Here is a 20,088-nt window from a genome sequence, read left to right as displayed (position 1 = left end):
CTCCCTTCTCTCCCTCCCTTTCTTCCCCCTCCCTTCTCCCCCTCCCGATCTTTCCCCTCCCCATCCCCTTCCATTTTCCCTTTCACATTTTCCCCCCTCCCCATCATTTCTTTCTCCCGCTTCCCTTTTTACACTCCCTGTTTCCCTTTCCCCTTTCATCTGTCCATGTTCCCCTTACCTTGTCCCTCTTTACCCCTTCCTTTCTCCCCCTTCCTTCTCTCCCTCTCCCCTCCCTTGCAGTGGGTGCCTTGGACCTACATGTCAGCACGCGATGATGGCACCTACGACGTAACCGGACCCATTGGCAACCTGCTGCACACACTGGCACAGAAGCTTAAGTTCAGGTGCGTGTGTGTGTGTGTGCGTGTGTGTAAGTGTGTGTGTGTGTGTGTGTGTGTGTGTGTGTGTGTGTGTGTGTTCAGTCAGATGCTGAATTATATTGTCATCTTATTTTGCTGAAATTTTATATGCAGCTTTTATTAAAAATATTATCACCATACATGTTGGTAGAGTTCTCGGGTTGGAATGTGTTGTGATCTACGCGCTACGGCTCTCTAGTCTAACAATAATTATAAAACTAGAAGGAGCACTGAGAGGGTGCAACACCTGCTCCCACCAGTTGGACGAAGGGCCCATCATTTGACATTTTCCTGTGACCTTGATCTATGACTGATTGTTCGCAAAGTCGAACAAGTGGTGCCAGGCACAACAAACCTCGCCCGACAGCAGCTGTTTTATTGCTGTTATATACTGAAAAGGTACTACCATGTAGCGTCAGTGTAGTGCACAATTATAATTTAATTTAATGGCACAAATGTTTACAAGTTACGCCCTCGGAAAATCCTTGATCTTGCATTTGACCTTTCAAGGTTATTCACGGTGAAAGGCCATGGTGCCAAATAAAAGCCCATCTGAGACTTTCTATATCTTGATAATAGTAAATGTCTATCTTCAGCGAGTTTCGAGTTATAACCCCCTGAACATCGGTGACCTTGAGTTTGACCTTTCAAGGTCACTTACAGTCAAAGGTCATGGTACCAGTTCAAAACCTACATGAGACTTCCTATATGTTGACAATAGTATATATCTTTATCTTCATCCAGTTTCGAGTCATAGCCCCCTGCATATCATGACCTTGAGTTTGACCATTCATGGCCACTCAAGGTCAAAGGCCTTGCTGCTAAATGAAAGAACATGTTACGAGTTCCTATATGTTCATAGTAGTAAATATCTTCATCTTCAACCGGTTCCAAGTTAGCCCTCTGAAAAACCGTGAACCTGATTTTGATCTTTCAGGGTCACTCATTTACCTCCAAATTTCAGTCACTTTCTTCTGGGACCAGTGCGCACATGTCCTGAAAGTTTCATGTAATTTCATTCAGATGTTTTTCCTTAATGAAGCTAACAAAAAAAGAAACAAATGACCAAAAACAATACCTTCCCGAACTCCGTCCGGGCAAGCTAATTGGTTCATTCTTCCCTGACCCACAGCTAGTTCACTTGGTTTGGTCCAAATGAGATAAAAACTGTCTATGTTGACCTGTTCTGTGACCTTGATATATGACCTTTCCTTGTGTCCTTGACCTTTGACTTATTTCCAAGGTACCATAGAGTCTCCTTATTCTTGCCTTCCCAGAACCCTTCTAAGAAGATGGGGGCAAGTCCGATAAAATCTTTTTACGTTAGTCTTGCCATATGACCTTGACCTTTGATCTCTTATTCACAAATATTGTGGATCAACGCCTTGGCTAATCCTCAACCCTGACACTAAGTTTGGCTCAGATCACATCAAAAATATTTTAGTCATTTTCTTGATTCACAGAAGCAACGTACTCTTAATACACAGAAACACCCTGCCCTGTCACCTTCACCTTTGACTAAGTCTTCACAAAATGACCCAATTCTTTCTTCCCTTATCTTCAAGACTTTGTCCACGTTTCCTTTAAATAAAATATAAACTACTCAAGAAGACGTTGCGATGTGAAATGTGACTCAGTGCTGTGATCTAACCTCTGGCCTATTGTTTGAAAAAATAAACAAAAAAACCCTTGGCTCTCCCTCTAAACTGGATATAATTATAAAAGTGTTCTCTCTCTCTCTCTCTCTCTCTCTCTCTCTCTCTCTCTCTCTCTCTCTCTCTCTCTCTCTCTCTCTTGTCCAGTAAATTGCAATACCCGAATTCGCTTTGCGAGCATGAGTATAATAAAGTAGTGTTACTGCTTAACATACAAGGATATATACTACAGTACTATTACTACTTCTAGTATAAGAAAACACATTACTGTTACAGAACTACAACTACAACTACTACTATTACCACTACTAATAAAACAACAAAAACAACAATAACATCAGAAATAACAACAATAAAAATCACAATTACTTTGATATAAATACATTACTACTGCACTACTTCTGATACCAGCGCTACTCCTACAACAACAACAACAGCAACAAGTGGTGCCAGGCACAACAAACCTTGCCCAACATCAGTTATTGTATTGCTATTAAATACTGACTCGTTTCTGCCATTTAGGATCAGTGCATAATAAAAGTCTAAGATAATGGTGCACATATATTCAAGTTACTCCCCCTGAAAATCCGTGACCATGCGTTTGACCTTTCAAGGTCACTCAAGGTCAAAGCTCGTGCTGCCAAATGAAAGCCCATATGGGACTTCCTATATCTCGGTAATATTGTAGTATCTCTGTCTTCAGTGTGTTTCGAGTTATAATCCCCTGAATATGCATGACCTTCAGTTTGACCTTTCAAGGTCACTTATGGTCAAAAGTCAAAGTACCAATTAAAAACCCATATGGGATTTCCTGTATATTGATAATAGCATATATCTCAATTTTCAACCCGTTTCGAGTTTATAGTCCCTGAATATCCGTGACTATGAGTTTGACCTTTCAAGGCCATTCAAGGTCAAACGTCTTGGTGCCAAATGAAAGTCAGTATTATGAGTTCCGGTATGCACCTAATAGTAAGTATCTCTATCTTCGACCGTTTTCAAGTTAAGGCCCTCTGACCTTTCAAGATCACTCAATTACCTCCATAATGTAATCATCTTTTGGTACCAGTGCCCACATATCCTGAAAGTTTCATGTATTTTCATTCAACCGCTTTTCTGTAATGTTGCTAACAAACAATCAAACAAAGAAAGAACCAAAAACAATACCTCACACTCTGTGTGGGCGAGGTAATAACAACAACAACTGCTACTACTACTACTACTACTACTGCCACCACCACCACCTCTACCTCTACTACTGCTACTGCTACTATACTACTACTACTTCTGCCACCACCACCACCATTACTACTACCACTGCTACTACTGCCACTATTTCTACTTCAGGTACGAGCTGGTTCGCCCTGTTGACGGCCAGTGGGGTGTGGCACAGCCTGATGGCAACTGGAGTGGCCTGTTGGGAATGATCATAAGCAAGGTTAAACTCTCTCTCTCTCTCTCTCTCTCTCTCTCTCTCTCTCTCTCTCTCTCTCTCTCTCTCTCTCTCTCTCTCTCTCTCTCTCTCTCTCTCAGCAGTGCCTCAAACACAACTCCACATTTCCTCTGTGCCCTCACTTCTCACCAGCACTGCATATCGAGGTCATATGGGGTGATTCACTAGTCTGGGGCCTAAGAATAATGCCAATTTATCCATTATTTAATGAAGGGATTTAAAAGAAGTTGCATACTACAAAACAACAGCTTGTGTCGGTCGTACTGCATTTGTGAAACTCCCGGACATATTATGAACTTATGTGACATACGCTCAAAGAGAAATGCTGCTCTCCCGCCAACATAGAACTTTGTAGAACAGTTGATCAACTGTTCTAGTTAAATGACCTTGTATTTTTGCTGTCCTGCCTTATCTCTCACTTTTTTTGCTCGTGAAGATGTCACCTCTTCGGTAATGGATTTAAATGCTTCTCTTGCACTTCATTAACTCTAAAAATACATAATTAGGGAGAATGCAGCCATCTCAGTGGACATGTTTCAGAAAACATGTGCTAGTTTAAAACAACAGCCAGAATTATGCTTAACCCTTAAATGACCACCAGCATCGATGGACATTTTACTGTAGCGTGGCTGCAGTCGGCGGCATTGCGTCAATGCGGCGTGGACTGTAACCCGTACTGAGCTGGACAAAAAAAAAAGAAAAAAAAAAAATACCCCTCTACGCCAGCCAATTTTGGATTTATTTTTTTCTAGCTATATGTGCTTAATACGTCACTATAAGATCCCTGGCACTAATAAAAGTAATCACCAAAGCCAGAAAAATGACTGAATAAAGTCAGGTTAGTGCCACTTGACCTCTGAAATCTTCAAGGTTGCTGAGAAAGCAGAACGGCTGTGAGCCTGTGAAGACTGTCACTCGCTCCTAAATCAGTGTTGTAAGCATAGCGGAGAAATGTCTGAAGTTAGTGAGATACGATGTTACCTTCCAATGGATGGATGGAAGGATTACTTTGGTTGCTTACAATGACTTCTCGTACTGCAGGACGTAGATCTACATCACTGGCGTTGTAGAGGGGGAAGTAGATATACGTCACTAAGGCGGTACCGAAAAAAATAACTGCAACCAATTCTGGGAGGGTATCGAAGGTCTGGGAGATGATGACACAGAGCTACTCTACCCTCCAAACTTCTCAGGCGGTCAGTCCATCTCATAAATCAGTCATGAGTAGACATCCGTCTTTCGCATCCCTCAAGTGTTAGTGTAATTAAGAATAAGAAAGCAGGTAAGTCAAGAAAAGAAAGAGTGTTTCCCAGACAGTGACCGCTTATCAATGTTTGCTTTTGACCTGGGAAGGGAGGGGAGAGAGAGAGGCATCCCTCTCACTCGCTTGCTCTCTTTGCCCACTCTACACCCCATAACTCTACAAGTGTAAAAGGTAATCTGTTTTCTTCTTTTATTCATTTTATTTGTGTCATTATTTCTTTTATTGTATTGCTTTCCTGTTTTTTTTTTTTTTTTTTTTTGCGGGAAAAATATTGATATTCCTTGTTTATTCCTTCGTACGCCGTGACGGGTCAGAATGGCCCAAACACATTTTTAAAATGATGTAATTCAACCACTTAAGGTTTTAGGGATCTGGCAAACCATGATTTTGTTTCTCTTTAGACAGTGTATGAACACAACATTTGAGTCGAAAGGGCACAAACTTGTTTAGGGGATGGCCGATACCCCCACCTAACATTCCATGTACCTTTTTTTTTTTTAGATTCTATATATTATTGGCTATGTTCCTGAATACTGGGATGTACTACAGTCAGCGTGGAAGAATCGTAGAAGATCCTCCCATTTCTGATGCTGATAACGACACCTGCAGTGGTTTATCTTAAGTTAAAAATCATTCAGGGGTTTTCTGATTATAAATATGTCAATCTTGTTTATGTTTATGTCTCTTTGATTTGTAAATCGTTCAGGAGTTTTCTGATAATATTAATGTCAATCTTGTTTATGTTCTGAACATAGATTCAATCAATTTTTTTGCTTCATTTTATTTACATGATATTGTTTTTTTTTTTCTATGGTATTACAGCTAATAATACATTTAGTATAATATGTTAAGAGCATGTTGAATGATAAATGATGGAACATAAAACTATATGCCACATTATTCACTACAAGTGCAAACTTAAACTTATACTTTCATTAAAACACACAAAAGTACACACAAAAACAAAAACACAAGGGACACATGGTGGATTGGCTACATGTGCCATACAAAATTTTATATTTTTAATTTTGTGCATAAGAAAGAAATCCAAAAATTTAGCTTGGGGTCTTTCAAGACCCCACATGGCATTCTGGGGTTACATTTTTTCACCTCGCGTATGAAGGGTTATTGTACTTACAACTACAATTCATAACCTTACCATTCCTTACTCCTTCTTCATCAGCCCATCATGCTAATCACTGGCTTTATCGTTTTTTGAACGCAAGGGTTGTCGCTAAACACACACAGCTGCACCCATTGGCTTGAAACAGACTAAAAATAGCATCTTTCGCCTCTCATTCCACATGCTCTATACCATCCACAGAAAAAAAAAAAAAAAAAAAAACATATAGGAATAAGCATTTTAAATATAAAAAAGAGGGAAAACATTAATAATTATAATATTTATACTTATATGTACACATATTATGTACTGAATTTGTTAATTTTTAAGATTTCTTGTTTTGCACAGGCATTTAAGCATCATATGAGTTGTTCTCGTGGCGTATAAATGGATGTAAAACCTTCCCTTCCCCTTACTTTAATTCCCTCGAGCGAGGTGCTAATCTCGGGTCATAACGAATTTTGGCTGTGGCATTTCGGCTTATACACATAGAGCAGCACCTTATTTGGTAACAGACTAAAAAATGCATTTTTTGCCTCTCTTTAGACACACATTACACCATCCACTCTACAACACCAACTGCATATTTGCATAAACACAATATACATAAAATAAGAGTGAAAAAATTCATAATATTTTTTATACAATATCCCATATTATGTAATGATTATTTCGTATGAAATATTTCTTGTAATTCTAGATTATTTCAGGAACATTAAAGATATAGGGGGAGGGGCGAAAATATGGATATTTCTTTGTGTGGCACATTTGCTAAATTTTTTCTGGTGTGTCCACAGTAATTTTGCATATTTTCCACAATTCATTTTGAATCACAGGATGGGTTTAGGAAACTAAAATTTATACTGGCAGGTGCGTCAGACGATTCTATTCACGTTGGAAAAGAAAGAAAAAAATTATTTTCGAGACCTGAAGAAAATGGTCACGACGCTGGCCCGGGGGGCCCATCACTTTCCAAAGACACGGCCACGGGGGAGTTGTTGCAGGAGACTGGTTTCATAAGGTGATGTTACTGTGGATCAAATTATAATATTATAATGATGTGAAAAATTGTATTAAATTTCAGCAACATCAGTCATTAAGAACGATATTAGTGAAATTATTTTTGGTCTTCAGAATAAATCACCGTCAATGAGTCCCTTCTCTGGCTATGAAAGCTTGAAGTTACTCTTAGTAGGTCGTCCACCATTGACATACTCAATCTCCTAACTCATATAATCCATCAATCAATGGATGTACATGGAGAAACTCATGCAGTAGCTCTTGATATTTCTAAAGCTTTCGACAGACTATAGCACCGTTCCCTGCTGTCCAAACTCCCTTGCTATGGACGAACGTCTTTTGTTCATTTGATTTCTTCATATTTTAGTGACAGGATAATAAGAGTAAAGGTAGATGATGTATATTTTAATTTCCACTCAGTTAATGCCGGCGTGCTGCAGGGATCAGTTCTGGTGCCAACCCTATTCCTAGTTCATATTAATGATCTCTTATCTGTCACCCACAATCCCATTCACTCATATGCAGATGACTCAACACCACATAGTTCATTCACACTCAGACACCCATTTACAAAGTCTATTATCTCTACCTTTCAACCCAGTACAGCCATCTCGATAAATCAAGACCTATCTACGATCAGTGAATGGGGACAAAACAACCTTGTCTCTTTTAATGCAAGTAAAACTAACTATATACAATTTACTAATAGATATTGCCAGATTCGTACATTACCTTCAGTGCTACTAATATTCCCATCTCCAAAAGTATTGAAATTCTCGGCGTCTCACTTAACAATGCCCTCAGCTGGACCTCTCATATCAGATCACTTGCTAAAACCGCCTCAAAGAAACTTGGATTATTGTACAGAGTCCGTAACTTCTTCGCTGATAAGCAGTTAGCTATAATTTACAAAAGTCATGTGTGCTCTCAACTTGAATATTGCTCACCCTTGTGGAATGGATGTGGAGAGGTTGCATTAAAACAACCAGACAATTTTCAGAACAAAGCTGTTAGAATTATTAACAACCCTGCCATTGCAAATAAACTACCTCCCCTGCAAGTAAGAAGCAATGTTGCCTCCCTTGCATTATTTTACAGATATTTTTATGGCAAACGCTCAGACGAAGTTTCGTTCATGGTGCCACCTCTCCATGCCTTCCATCGTGCTACACGGGCATCTGGTAACGCTCATGACTGGAATGTCACTCAGTCATATTGCAGAACTTCTGCCTATCAGAATTCTTTCATTCCCCGAACTGCATCTCTCTGGAACTCGGTTCCCTGGAGTTGTTTCACTCCAAATTTCAACCCACAGCTGTTCAAGTCTAACTGTTACAGATATTTTATGAACAGAGAACACCAGCAATCTGGTGTATGGATTTTTTTTTTTTTTAATTCATTTGTCTTCTCTTCCTCCGTTATGTTAAAGAAAAAAAAAAAACTCATCATCACCACCTTCTTGTAAGTGCAGCGGCGAGAACGAATGTCCGGATATTCAAAAGCCACACGACATGTCTCCCGGGTATTGTTTCCCTGGAAAGGTACCATTTTTCATAGGATCTAAAATAAAGTTTATTAACCCTATCATGGTCGAAATTTTCATCCATTTTGCAGTCTACTTTCCAAGTCTATTTCCCAAAAATCACACCTGGAAAATCCCATTTTCCAGTAGTTTTGCAATTTATTCATCTTAATTTGGTGAAGATTTTCTTCCTTTTTATTGTCTACAGTATTTTCTGTAGCTCCGTAAATAAGACCCTGCATCCTTTCCACAGCACTTTTTCGTGGCCAGCACCATGTTCTAGTAATAATTCTATGTCAGCACTGAAAATGGGGCAATGGCAATGTTATGCCTAGTTAAATCGAACAGAGTGTAGGCTTTTATCATCTAAATCACAGGCCACATATGCAGCAGAGTATTCACACCTAGGGTTTGATGAGGAGAGAGTCAGATTTCTCAGGCACGATATCATCTTCTTTTTTATTCATCTCCCATTAAATGGCCAACTGGGCTGCAGTATAGTTCTTTCACCTCATCTTGGGCCAGAATTCATCCTTTTGAAGCTTAGGTAAGCTAAGTGTCAGAAGACAATACTAAGGTTTTATATCCTATCCGTAACATTTCATCATGACTACCATCATAATCTGATGATAATCTATTGCTACAACTCATCTACCAAGATGAATGATGACAAGTTTAAGCCAAGTTAGAATGAAAACAGTATAGAGGTAGTGACTGTAATTGCAATTCCAAGCTCATTTGACTGAAAACCTGGCAAACGACATTTTTTTTTTTTTTTTTTTTTAATGTGTCCGACTCTGGGCATAGGCTTCACAGCCTGCTTCCAAGGCCCAGTAGCCCTCCTGCATACCGCACACCTCCACATGTTGCCCTCCGCCAACATATATTCGGGGGAACCGGGAGAGGATTGAAGGGCATTTACTAAACTTGGAGGTCCCACCGCCTCGCCTTATCAGTACCACCATTTAAAGGTGTCCCTCTCCATCACCAATTGGGCTGTGATATATCTGTCACAGCCAGCCAGGCAATAGTAACGAACATGGTTAAAAAGTGCCTTTCCCTCTGGACCAAAACATTTGACATCGGTTCAGTGGGTCATGTTACACAGCACTGGGATCTTGATACTGGTACTCCGCCATGAACTCCCTCGTCTCCTAGATGAAAATGACTCGAATGAACAAACACAGTACTGATCCACACACAAACTGGTCACTCATGCGCACTTATCCACCACCAGGCAACACTCTTGCTGAGCTGTACAGATCCCTAACACAGCTCTTTTCATCCTCATCCATACTCGTTCATCTATTCCTATCCTCCCCACACTCCCTACATCACTAAGCACATCCTCCCTTCGTCACTTGTGTAAGCTACATAATTATAACACTCACATTCTGAAGGTCTAACTTTCTCCACGTTCATGGAGGAAATGAGTCCAAGAGGAAAATATGTTTATAAGGGGAAATAAGTTCATGGGAAAAGAGTTCTGTGGAGAACAAAATATCTATAATGAAAATAGGTCCATCGGGGCAAATTGGTCTATGGGAAAAATGCCTCTAATGCTACAACGGAAAATACATCCAGTAAGATAAATAGGTCACTGGGGAATGATAGTCAATGCAGGAACAGGTCCTTCAGGAGAAATAGGTGGGTGAGGATTAACCTCTGCATGGTGTTGCAGGAACATGACTTTGTCTAATAATCAAATGCATCCCATAAATGATCATCAAAAAATGAGTTCCTTGTCCTGTTTGCAATTTGAGTGTTGAAGATATGGTCCTATCCATCTACCAATTAATCTGCAGGAGGTGGAGTTTGCCCTAGGTCCCTTCTTTGTGTCAGCCCAGAGGGCAGAGATTGCCGACTTCACCGTGGCCATCCACACCGATGCTCAGGTACGTACTTCACCATATTCACAAGCTTTCATCAGCCTGAGATGGGTATGTGCTTGCTCATTTTTACTCATATCCTCACATATCCGTCTACCAAACACTTCATAACAAAACTGAAGAGAATATTGAAGTGAATGCACACAGTCAAATCAAATACTTTCTGTCAGTAACTCCCTGCTACTGTTTATCATGAAATTTAGTCAATATCCAAATACAGTTAATTACCATAATAATCTACGGCTTCTTTATCATGAAAATTAGTTATGATCCACACTAAGTACATTTTGATACTTGCTTACTGCTTATTTATCATATGATTTAGTAAAGATCCAAAGGAAATACTTTATGATAATACCCTATGGCTCATTGATCATAGGTATTAGTTATTGTCCTTTCTGAATGCTTTCCCAGGGCGTCATCACCTCCAGACCCACACTCGAGAATGACCTCTCCGGCTTCCTTAAACCCTTCACTCTCCAGGTCAGGCGAACTCAGGTCAAGTTTGAGTAGGTTAGGGTGGATCGGATTGTTAGGTTTGGTTTGGCTGGATTGAGGTTTACCAGGCTAAGCTGTATTAGGTCTGATTAGGCTGGATTAGGGTAGGTAAAACTTAAGGAATTGGGTTAAGTTAGGTTAATTTAGTTGGGACATTGTAGGTTAGACTGCATGATGCTGAGTCCAGCAGAAACACCCAAGGCCAAAGCACTCAAACACAAATCAGGCAGAGTTCCCAAGAAAAATCTAATTTTCCTCATCGAACAGAGACTGTTATAACCCGGACCACGTCTCCAGTACAGATGCAGCTGAAAGACGCTACATTAAGGATGACAGAAGGACAGTCAAAGGTCTTTGACCTTTCTTCAACTTTAGTTAATGACTTACTGTAACCCAGAAAACCATCTGCTATGCTGTCTGGTAACCATGAAACTAAAGAGAACACCTGGTGTTTTTTGGTGAAGAAGCTTCACCTGGATGTTTCTTATAAAGATTTTCATTCGAGGTATGGCTGGGGTTATTCCTCACATGCTGCCGTTCAGGTATTGACAATTGGTCACTTCCCATTTGCGTGCCTGGACAAGGTAGAACTTATGCTCTTAATGGAACAGTAAAGTAGTGGGTCATGAATGTACTCTCTCTCTCTCTCTCTCTCTCTCTCTCTCTCTCTCTCTCTATATATATATATATATATATATACCGGTATATACTGTATCTATCTATCTATCTATCTATAATCTATCTATCTATCTATCTATATCTATATCTATATCTATATCTATCTATCTATCTATCTATCTATCTATCTATCTATCTATCTATATATATATATATATATATATGTGTGTGTGTGTGTGTGTGTGTGTGTGTGTGTGTGTGTGTAAAATGAACAACCATGGGGACATCACACAACCTTGACACACGCCCACATTGATCGTGAACCATTCACTTAGGTGCCTATTTATCCTTACACATGCTTCACTACCATCATAAAAACTCTTGACGGCACATAGCAGCGTACCATCTACTGTACACCGTACATGTGCAAAACCTTCCACAATCCTTCTCTGCCTACTTTGCCGTATGTTTTTTCCAGATTCATAAATGCTATAAACACCTTATATTCCTTCTCAAAAGACTTCTCCACTATCAGTCGCACTGCATATATCTGATCTACATATCCTCTGCCACTCCTAAAGAGACCGTGTTCATCAATCACTAGGACTTCTGATATCCCCTTTACTTTCTCTAAAATAATTCTTCCATATATCTTCCCTACAAAACTCAATAAACTTATACCACGATAATTCTTGCACTCATTTCGCTCACCATTGTTTTTGTACAGGGGTACAATCACAGCCTTTTTCCACTCTGCTGGCACAGTTTCACTCATCCATGCCTTCTTACATATCTCCAACAAGCACTTCATTCCGCTCTCTCCACTACACTTAAGCATATTTGCATACACCTTATCAATCCCAGCTGCTTTCCCATTTTTCAGCCGCTTCACAGCATTCTTCACCTGTTTTAGTGTCACTTTTTCCTGGCACTACATTTCTTCTTTGCACACCGCCAAAACCCATTCATCAGGCTTTCAAAATATTCTTTCCATCTGGTCCATACTTCATGCCTATGGGTTAATAATCTACCACTTTCATACTTCACACTTTCACATTTCTTTCTGCTGTCACTTCTACATTTCCTCACCTCTTTCCAGAATAAGTTCCTATTTTCACAGTAATTTGCATTCATTTACCTCCTTCTTTTTCCTCATCGCACGCACACACACGCACAATATATATATATATATATATTGGAGAGACACACAATACACGCGTGTGTACAAGTGTATTGGTATGCTCCTGACTGGGAATCGAACCCTGGACCTCTTAGATAGAAGTCAGGCACTGATACCACTCGACCACGGCATGATAATAGCTGTGAAACCTGATTTTTTTGACGAACCAGGTAAATCCATTATGGAAGGATATATTTCAATCACAACACATTAGGATTATATCACAGCCCCACACAACTGGGCAAGTGACAGAGCGGTTTTAATCTATCCCAGACACAACACGAGCGTCTTCAGCTGTTGAAGAGACACATTACACAAGTGTGTACAGATATATTTGTACGCAGCTGACTGGGAATCGAACCCTAGACCTCGTAGATAGAAGTAAGGCACTTATACCACTCGACCACGGCGTGACTGAAGTATATCCTTCCATAATGGATTTACCTGGATCGTCAACAACAACAAAAAAAAAAAAAAATCAGGCGTCACAGCTATTTCAAGCCGTGGTCGATTGCTATCAGTGTCTGACTTCTATCTATGAGGTCTAAGGTTCGATTCCCAGATAGATAGGAAGATAGGTTGATAAATAGATAGATAGACAAGAAGATACACGAATGGATATTTAGGTGAGGGGGGAAGGTAATGCTAGAAGCTACAGAGTCAATACACTGAGCCTCACCATTAACTTAGTGTGTGAATAAAGTTGCCCAACCAAAGATGGCTCAGTAAATAGGATACAGAATACATAAGCTGTTATGTCTATTGGCAGACGTGGCTGAACATCATTAAAGTACAGTGAGTGGTTCAGTTATTGTGCTTACAGATACAGCTACTACACTAGATTATATTGTAATTCGTAACCAATTTCATTAATATGTACAAGTAATTATATTAAGTCAGTTACCATCTCAGTGTCCCCATCCACAAACGTCTGTTTGTGTTTTATTGGTAGTGCAGTTGTGGTTTTTGGTCCTGGTGTCTGTGGTATGTGTGGCTGGTGTGATGATGGTGCTGGAGGTGGGTGAAGGTCGCATCTTCAACGACACCACCCGTCACATCACTAGCAAGGCTGGACTGTGGGTACTGCAGACCCTTGCACAGGAGAGTGAGTGGTTGAACTCTTACTACACAGGGTGGTCTATATACAGTGCTAACCTTACACTCTGCCAGGCAAATTTTTGCGTGTTGCAGGGACAGATCAATCAGTTTTATCAATACCTAACCTCCATCTCTCCCATCCACACCCATATCAGCAGACTGAGCCATCTCCATAGCACACGTTATACTGCCAAGCTCGTTTCTAAGGGAGTGCTATTTATGGACCACCCTGGGCAAATGCAGTTTTAGGGGTCAGTTTTAATTCAAAATCCCTGCTTGTCTGCCTAGGCTCTCCCATCCTAGCAAGACTATCCTTTGTGCATTTCTGATTGCTTCCTTACTCACTTGTTACCTGCCTTCTCCAAAATAGCGTAATGTTTCCCTAACTTTTCCCTCCCTACCTCCTTGTTTCTCACCAGGTCATTTCCTGTGATGGGGTATATAAATATCCACATAGCCGCCAGCCATATGGGATACTTATCCTGTCACAGTGATCAATGTGTGTGCAGGGTCTGGGATGAATCCCAGCAAGTACTGTGATTAATTTAGTTTAATTTTGCCTTTACATCCGTCCTTGAACTTTGTTTGGCGACCGGTGCATAGTGGTGGTTGTGTATTGGTGTTTGTTTTCCTCTTTACATATCAACCCTCTCCTTGTTTACCTATCTGTCCTCTCCCTACCTCGCTGGTCAGGTTATTAGTGGCTCCCAGTGCATGACCATGGTCGTATGTTGGTGGCCAGGTGACTGGTGGCATCACAGATGTTCATGTTGTCACTGTCTACCTATCTACCCATCTACCCTCTGTGTATCATTCTGGACAGGCTCTTGGTGGATGCCTGTGCATAACAGTGGTCGTTTGTTGGTGGCCACGTGGCTGGTGGCATCGCTAGTGTTCATGTCGTCATACAGTGGCATCCTGACCGCCATGCTCACAGTGCCTCGGGTGACCATCCCCATAGACTCACTCCGGGACCTAGTAGCACAGTCAGACATGCCATGGAGGCTTGAGAAGGGGGCCTTAATGATGACGTATCTTAACGTGAGTATAAAAAGGAGTCTAACTGCCAAGGGAGCATTAAACAAACACTTCCTCTGACTACACTATATAACTTTTGCTTAGCAATTTCTGTCCTTGTTTCAGTTCTAGGTGTAAACGAAGTGGAGTAAACAGATTCTGGCCAAAGATCTCGTAGTCGGCCGGTAAAATGAACCTGCCTTCTCTAAACCGTGGACAGTGTGTGCTTTCGATTCCTGTGGATATATGAAGCTAATACAGTGTTACCATCACCATTAATGACCCTCAGACAGTGCCTCTATTCCCAGTATGCTGTCACTAATGCCTCACCACTCATCACCACTATAGCCAATAAGACGAATCTTTCCAACCACCCGACCAAGAATTTACCCCTCCATTGCTGACTTGCATCATATCAGCCGATCTATAACAGCGAGTTTCACATTATATAGTCTCTCCAGTCTACATTCCTTCCCACCATCATCCCAACCTATATTGCAGATCTCTGATATGATCAGTAACATAACAACAATGACTGCCTTAATAACCAAGCTACCCCTTTTCTTGTGACGACCAATCAAAGTGCCTGGAACCACTGCCTGACTCACTTCATTTCTGTAACATTTGCGGTCTTTCCTCTAAATTTTGCGCCGTTGAACACCATCTCTTCCCCTCAAAACCTTCTCTTCCTCAATGAGACTCAGCTGTTTGAGGCAAATGATAGCAAATCCTTCTCTGTATCCTTCTACTATCTCCATACTCATTCCAAGGTCAAAGGTGATTGTTGTATACTGTATATGTGCGCAACAACATATCTTGCTCTTGTGTTCCTGAGCTAGAATCTTCTGAATTCACTACTCTCTGGCTTCAGCTATTCTGTCATTCTCTGAATAAATACAGGTATATCTGTGCTATTAACTTATCCCCTAAATATCCTGAATAAGAAAAACTCTTCGACTATCTTACTTCTACGATGGAACATATTCCATCATTTACTCATTTATCTGAGATCTTCATTCTAGGTGATTTCAGTGTTTATCACCACCTCTGGCTCTCCTCTCCTTTCGCTGATCCACATGGTGAAGAAGCCTAATTTCTTTCTATCCTTAATGACCTAGAGCAGTTTGTAGAGCACCCTACCCATATCCCTCACTGCCTTGGAGAGAGTTTCAACATACATGACCTCATCCTTACAACTACTCCTCCTGCTTACACTGTTAATATCTTCTCTTCATTGGACTCCTCTGATCAAAATCTTATTACTTTAACCTGTCCTATCGCTCCAGGACACCTGTGACGCTTTGGAGCTACTGACTGGGAGGCCCTCAGCCAGTTCTTCTTTGATTTTCGATGAAATTAGTATTGTTTCCATAGCCGAAAGCCATCTGAGTGTGCCTTCTGCATTACGGAGGTTATTCTCTTGGGCATGGAAACATCCATTCCTTTCTTATATCCTGTGATTAATGAAAAAAAAAAAAAAAAAAAAACTTGGTTTAATCATGCTTATTTTAATGATGTCCACAACAAGGAGAAGGCTTACAAAAGGTACCGGAGCAAACCCACCCCTGATTCTCATTTCTTTTATGTTTCTGGCCGGAATCGTGCTTAATCTGTTCTTCGCCCTGCAAAAAACAATTACATTCGTACTAAATGTTCTGAACTCTCCAACTCATATTCTTCACGCTCCTTCTGGCACCTTCCCAAAATCCTTTCTAACAACTTGACCTCATCATCTTTCCCTCTTCTTTTCTATTCTGATGGCTCTGTTGTTATTTCTTCTACTCATTGCAGAACTCTTCACTCAGACTTTCTCCTCCTTTTCCACCTTAGACGATTCCGGTGCTGTTCCTCCATCACTTCACCCCTTTGATTTCATCATCGCTGACACTGAAATTTCTTCATTTGATGTATTTTCTACCATCACTGGCCCTAGTACTAACAAAGCAGAATATGGGGTTACTCTTGTTGTCCTCACGACCTGTGCTTCTGTGCTTACACCCTGCCCAAGTCAGCTCTTTCACATCTTCTGTCAATTTTTACCTTTCCTTCTTGCTAAAAGCTTGATCTCATTGCATGTCCCAGAAAAGTTCGACCATTCCTAACCCTCTAAATTGCTCATTTATTTACATTCAGAATATCAAGGATTTTTTTAGTCTTTTCTCAACAAAACAAATATTAAAGCACCTTTCCTATCACAACCTACTTTCGTCAATATGCGTTCCACCAAGGATGCTCCACTGGCAGTCTCACCTCCCTTTCAAATTCCTTGTCATCCTTCTTTCGGGGTTTAGCGAAGGCTGTGGTATTGCACTTTTCATCTCAAAGGCTTTCGATCGAACTTGGCATACACCTTTGATTTCCCAACTGCCCCCTTACGGTTTCTATCCTTCTATCTGTGCCATTATCTCTAGTTTCCTATCCAGTCGTTCTATAACTGCTGTGGTAGACAGACACTGTTCTTTTCCTAGTTATGAAAAATGGTGTTCCTCAGGGCTCTCTCTTATCATCAGCTCTCTTTCTTCTTTTCCTCATTGACCTTCTGAGCTGTACAGTTCTAACCCATTCCACTCATATGCTGATGACTCCACCATTCGCCTTTCTGTTCTCTTCCTGCAGTGTCCATCTCATCAGTTACTTCAACCTACAAAGGATGAGGGTATTGCACACCTAATATCTGACCTGCCTCATATTTATGATTGAGGTAAAAGCAATATTGCTGTTTTTTTATGCATCAAAACCTGAGTTCTTACATCTTTGAACCCAACTAAGCCTTCTGCAGGAGTATCCTATACTTTTTAACAATATCTAGCTCAATCTCGCATCATCTTTAAAAACTCTTGGAGTTTCATTCTCTCGGGATTTTTCTTGGAGAGATCATATTACCTCTCTTGTAAAATCTGTTTGCAGGAGATTAGATGTGCTAAGAAGACTTCGTGCACAGTTCTTGACATTATACACGGGTTTTATTTGCCCCTGTGTAGAGTGCAACTGTCATGTGTGGAGAGGTTCCCCACATACAGCTCTTCTCAAGAAGGTGGAGTCAAAGGCTTTTCGTCTCATTAACTCTCCTCCTCCTCCTACTGGCTCCCTTCAACCTCTGTCTCTTCGCCGTTTGTTGCATCTTTATCACTTTTCTATCACTATTTCAGTGGCCACTCCTCCTCTGAACTATCTGCTTGGATCCCTCCACCACTATGGTGGGCATGTGGCACCTGTCTGGCTACAAACTCTCACCCCTTTTATGTCCAGCTCTCAAATGCAAGAATTAACTGTTACTCCCATTCTTTCATGTATGCAACAGGTCAACTCAGGAACTATCTTCCTCTGTTGGTATTACCTACTGCCTATGATCTCCAGTCTTTCAAATGCAGTGTCCAGGCTTCTCAAAAAGAACGGATCTTGAAACTGGCTTTCTGTTATCCTGTTGTTGTTTTTTCTCGGAGGGAACCATCTTGTGGGCTTCTGACCTTTGGATCTTTTTTTTTTTTCACATAAAAAAAACGCCCATAATTAGAGTCACTCATCTCCGTCCCAACCACTTGTCTTCACCCACAGCAACCTTTCCTAAAGTACCTGAATGAACATATCTTAAAAACCATAGTACTGACTAGGTTTGCTTTTGGCACACTCCACCATATGAATGATGTGATACGATCTGCAATGATTTAAAGTGAGCAGTATGACCTTAATGAACTAACTCAGCCTAAAAGACCTGAATTACCATATCTTAAAAGTCACTTGAATGCCTGAGCTAAGTCACATCACATATCTTGATAAGCATGACCTGAACTGATTGTTACTGACTTAAATCGGTCTCATGGATCAGAAGTTATGTGAAAAGACCTAAACTGATTGAAGTAGGCTACTCTTAGGCTGACTTACCTGTGTACAAATATAACTGAAATGAACTCGAATAATTGGAATGGATCTAAGTTGACCTGAATGTCTGTGACTAGACCCGAATCGATTTGATTAGGCTTCACTGCATGACAATGTCTTAAATGGACCTAAATGGACCTTAGAGGCCTGCTGGGCTCTGAAAGTCCGTGAACAGACCAGAAATGTTCCTGAAACCACCTGAGCCTCAATGAACCTCAGTTGACCCTAAAGGATTTACCTGAATCTGAATATACCAAAATGGTCTTTAACTGCCCTAAACTGATCTAACATGATTAGGTTGAATGAGCATAAAAGACGTGTTGCCGGTTCTGGGTAAACATGACCAGTGCAGTCTGCCATGTACTATTGCGGTCAGGAGTTCTTAGCCACCCTCGTCCAGCCAAGCCGTGTATGTGGCAGCATCGCATTCACGAGCACAGAAGTTGCCTTCGATGCATTTCTGTCGAAAAATATCCCTTCAGCTTTGGGCTTATACTAATGGATAAAGCAATAGTAATATTTACACTGAATGTTTGACTCTGATATCACGAATAAATCATACTGATTATTTAATAACTTGTTTCTCGTATAGAGCCAAGCAAGTGATAAATATGTATATTTGGTTCCACTCCACGACTTCCTGTAGGTCTGAACCAGCGAATATAGAGTGAACAAATTCGAAGCATTCATTTGTTAACAGAAGAGAGAGAGAGAGAGAGAGAGAGAGAGAGAGAGTAGCGGGTGCCTGTGAATTTTAGAGGAATGAGGTGGAGAAATGAGGTGCTCAGCACAGTTAAACAGGAATTTTTCCTTTCGTTTCGGTTGGCTTTATATGCCTAAATGACTAAATGAAGGTAAATTATGAAATATAATAACTGGATGACGAAGTGGTAATAGGGTCTGGCTAATGGTTGTTGGGTCCAAGGTGTGCAGTGGTAAGCCTAATTCCAGGCAACGGTCGCTGTTAAAAGTTGGATGTTTTAGGTCCCACTTATTTTAAATATTCCATGTATGTTTACAGTACGTGTATGCCCCTATGGACCTATTTTCACCCCATGAATATTTTTAGCAATGGACATTTTCACCACTCGGAGCACAATCCCCCATGGATCTATTTTCTTTAATGGCTTTTTTTTTTTTTTTTTTTTCAAAGACGCCTACTTTTCTACGTAACCTATTTTCCCACGAACTAATTTTCCCCATTGATGTAGTTCCTCCCCACGGACCAATTTTTCCGTCGACCTTGAATCTCTCCATGGATACAGGTTTCCTACATGGTCGTATACCCATGGATGTATTTTTTCATAAATGAACCTATTTTCCCCATAAACCTGTTATCCGACGTGGTTATATCACCCACTGATGAATGCAGTTGAAACACAGACCTCTTAACCAACAGACGTATTGCACGATGGACCTGTTGTAACCCACTGGATATATATATATATATACCTACTTCAGCATAATTCCAGAATAATATCCCCTGTGGACCGATTTTCCGGACACTAAACTC

The 20,088-nt window shown here is 40.6% G+C and overlaps 1 protein-coding gene across 1 annotated transcript in view; it reads left to right on the top strand.

The window, feature by feature from the left end:
• The first annotated feature begins 258 nt into the window (after positions 1-258).
• Positions 259-20,088, top strand: part of LOC145406304 (putative glutamate receptor) — a 39,806-nt gene continuing 19,976 nt past the window's right edge. The window contains exons 1-6 of the mRNA XM_080277468.1: positions 259-344; positions 3,362-3,452; positions 10,202-10,291; positions 10,700-10,768; positions 13,539-13,686; positions 14,503-14,720. Of these exons, the coding sequence (XP_080133594.1) occupies positions 259-344; positions 3,362-3,452; positions 10,202-10,291; positions 10,700-10,768; positions 13,539-13,686; positions 14,503-14,720 (702 nt within the window). The remainder of the gene's footprint in view (positions 345-3,361; positions 3,453-10,201; positions 10,292-10,699; positions 10,769-13,538; positions 13,687-14,502; positions 14,721-20,088) is intronic.

This window comes from Coenobita brevimanus, chromosome 8, assembly GCF_032717465.1.
Source record: "Coenobita brevimanus isolate Jiangsu-jjx chromosome 8, ASM3271746v2, whole genome shotgun sequence".
Classification (NCBI taxonomy): Eukaryota; Metazoa; Arthropoda; class Malacostraca; order Decapoda; family Coenobitidae; genus Coenobita; species Coenobita brevimanus.
This window is presented reverse-complemented; position numbering and strand designations above follow the sequence as displayed.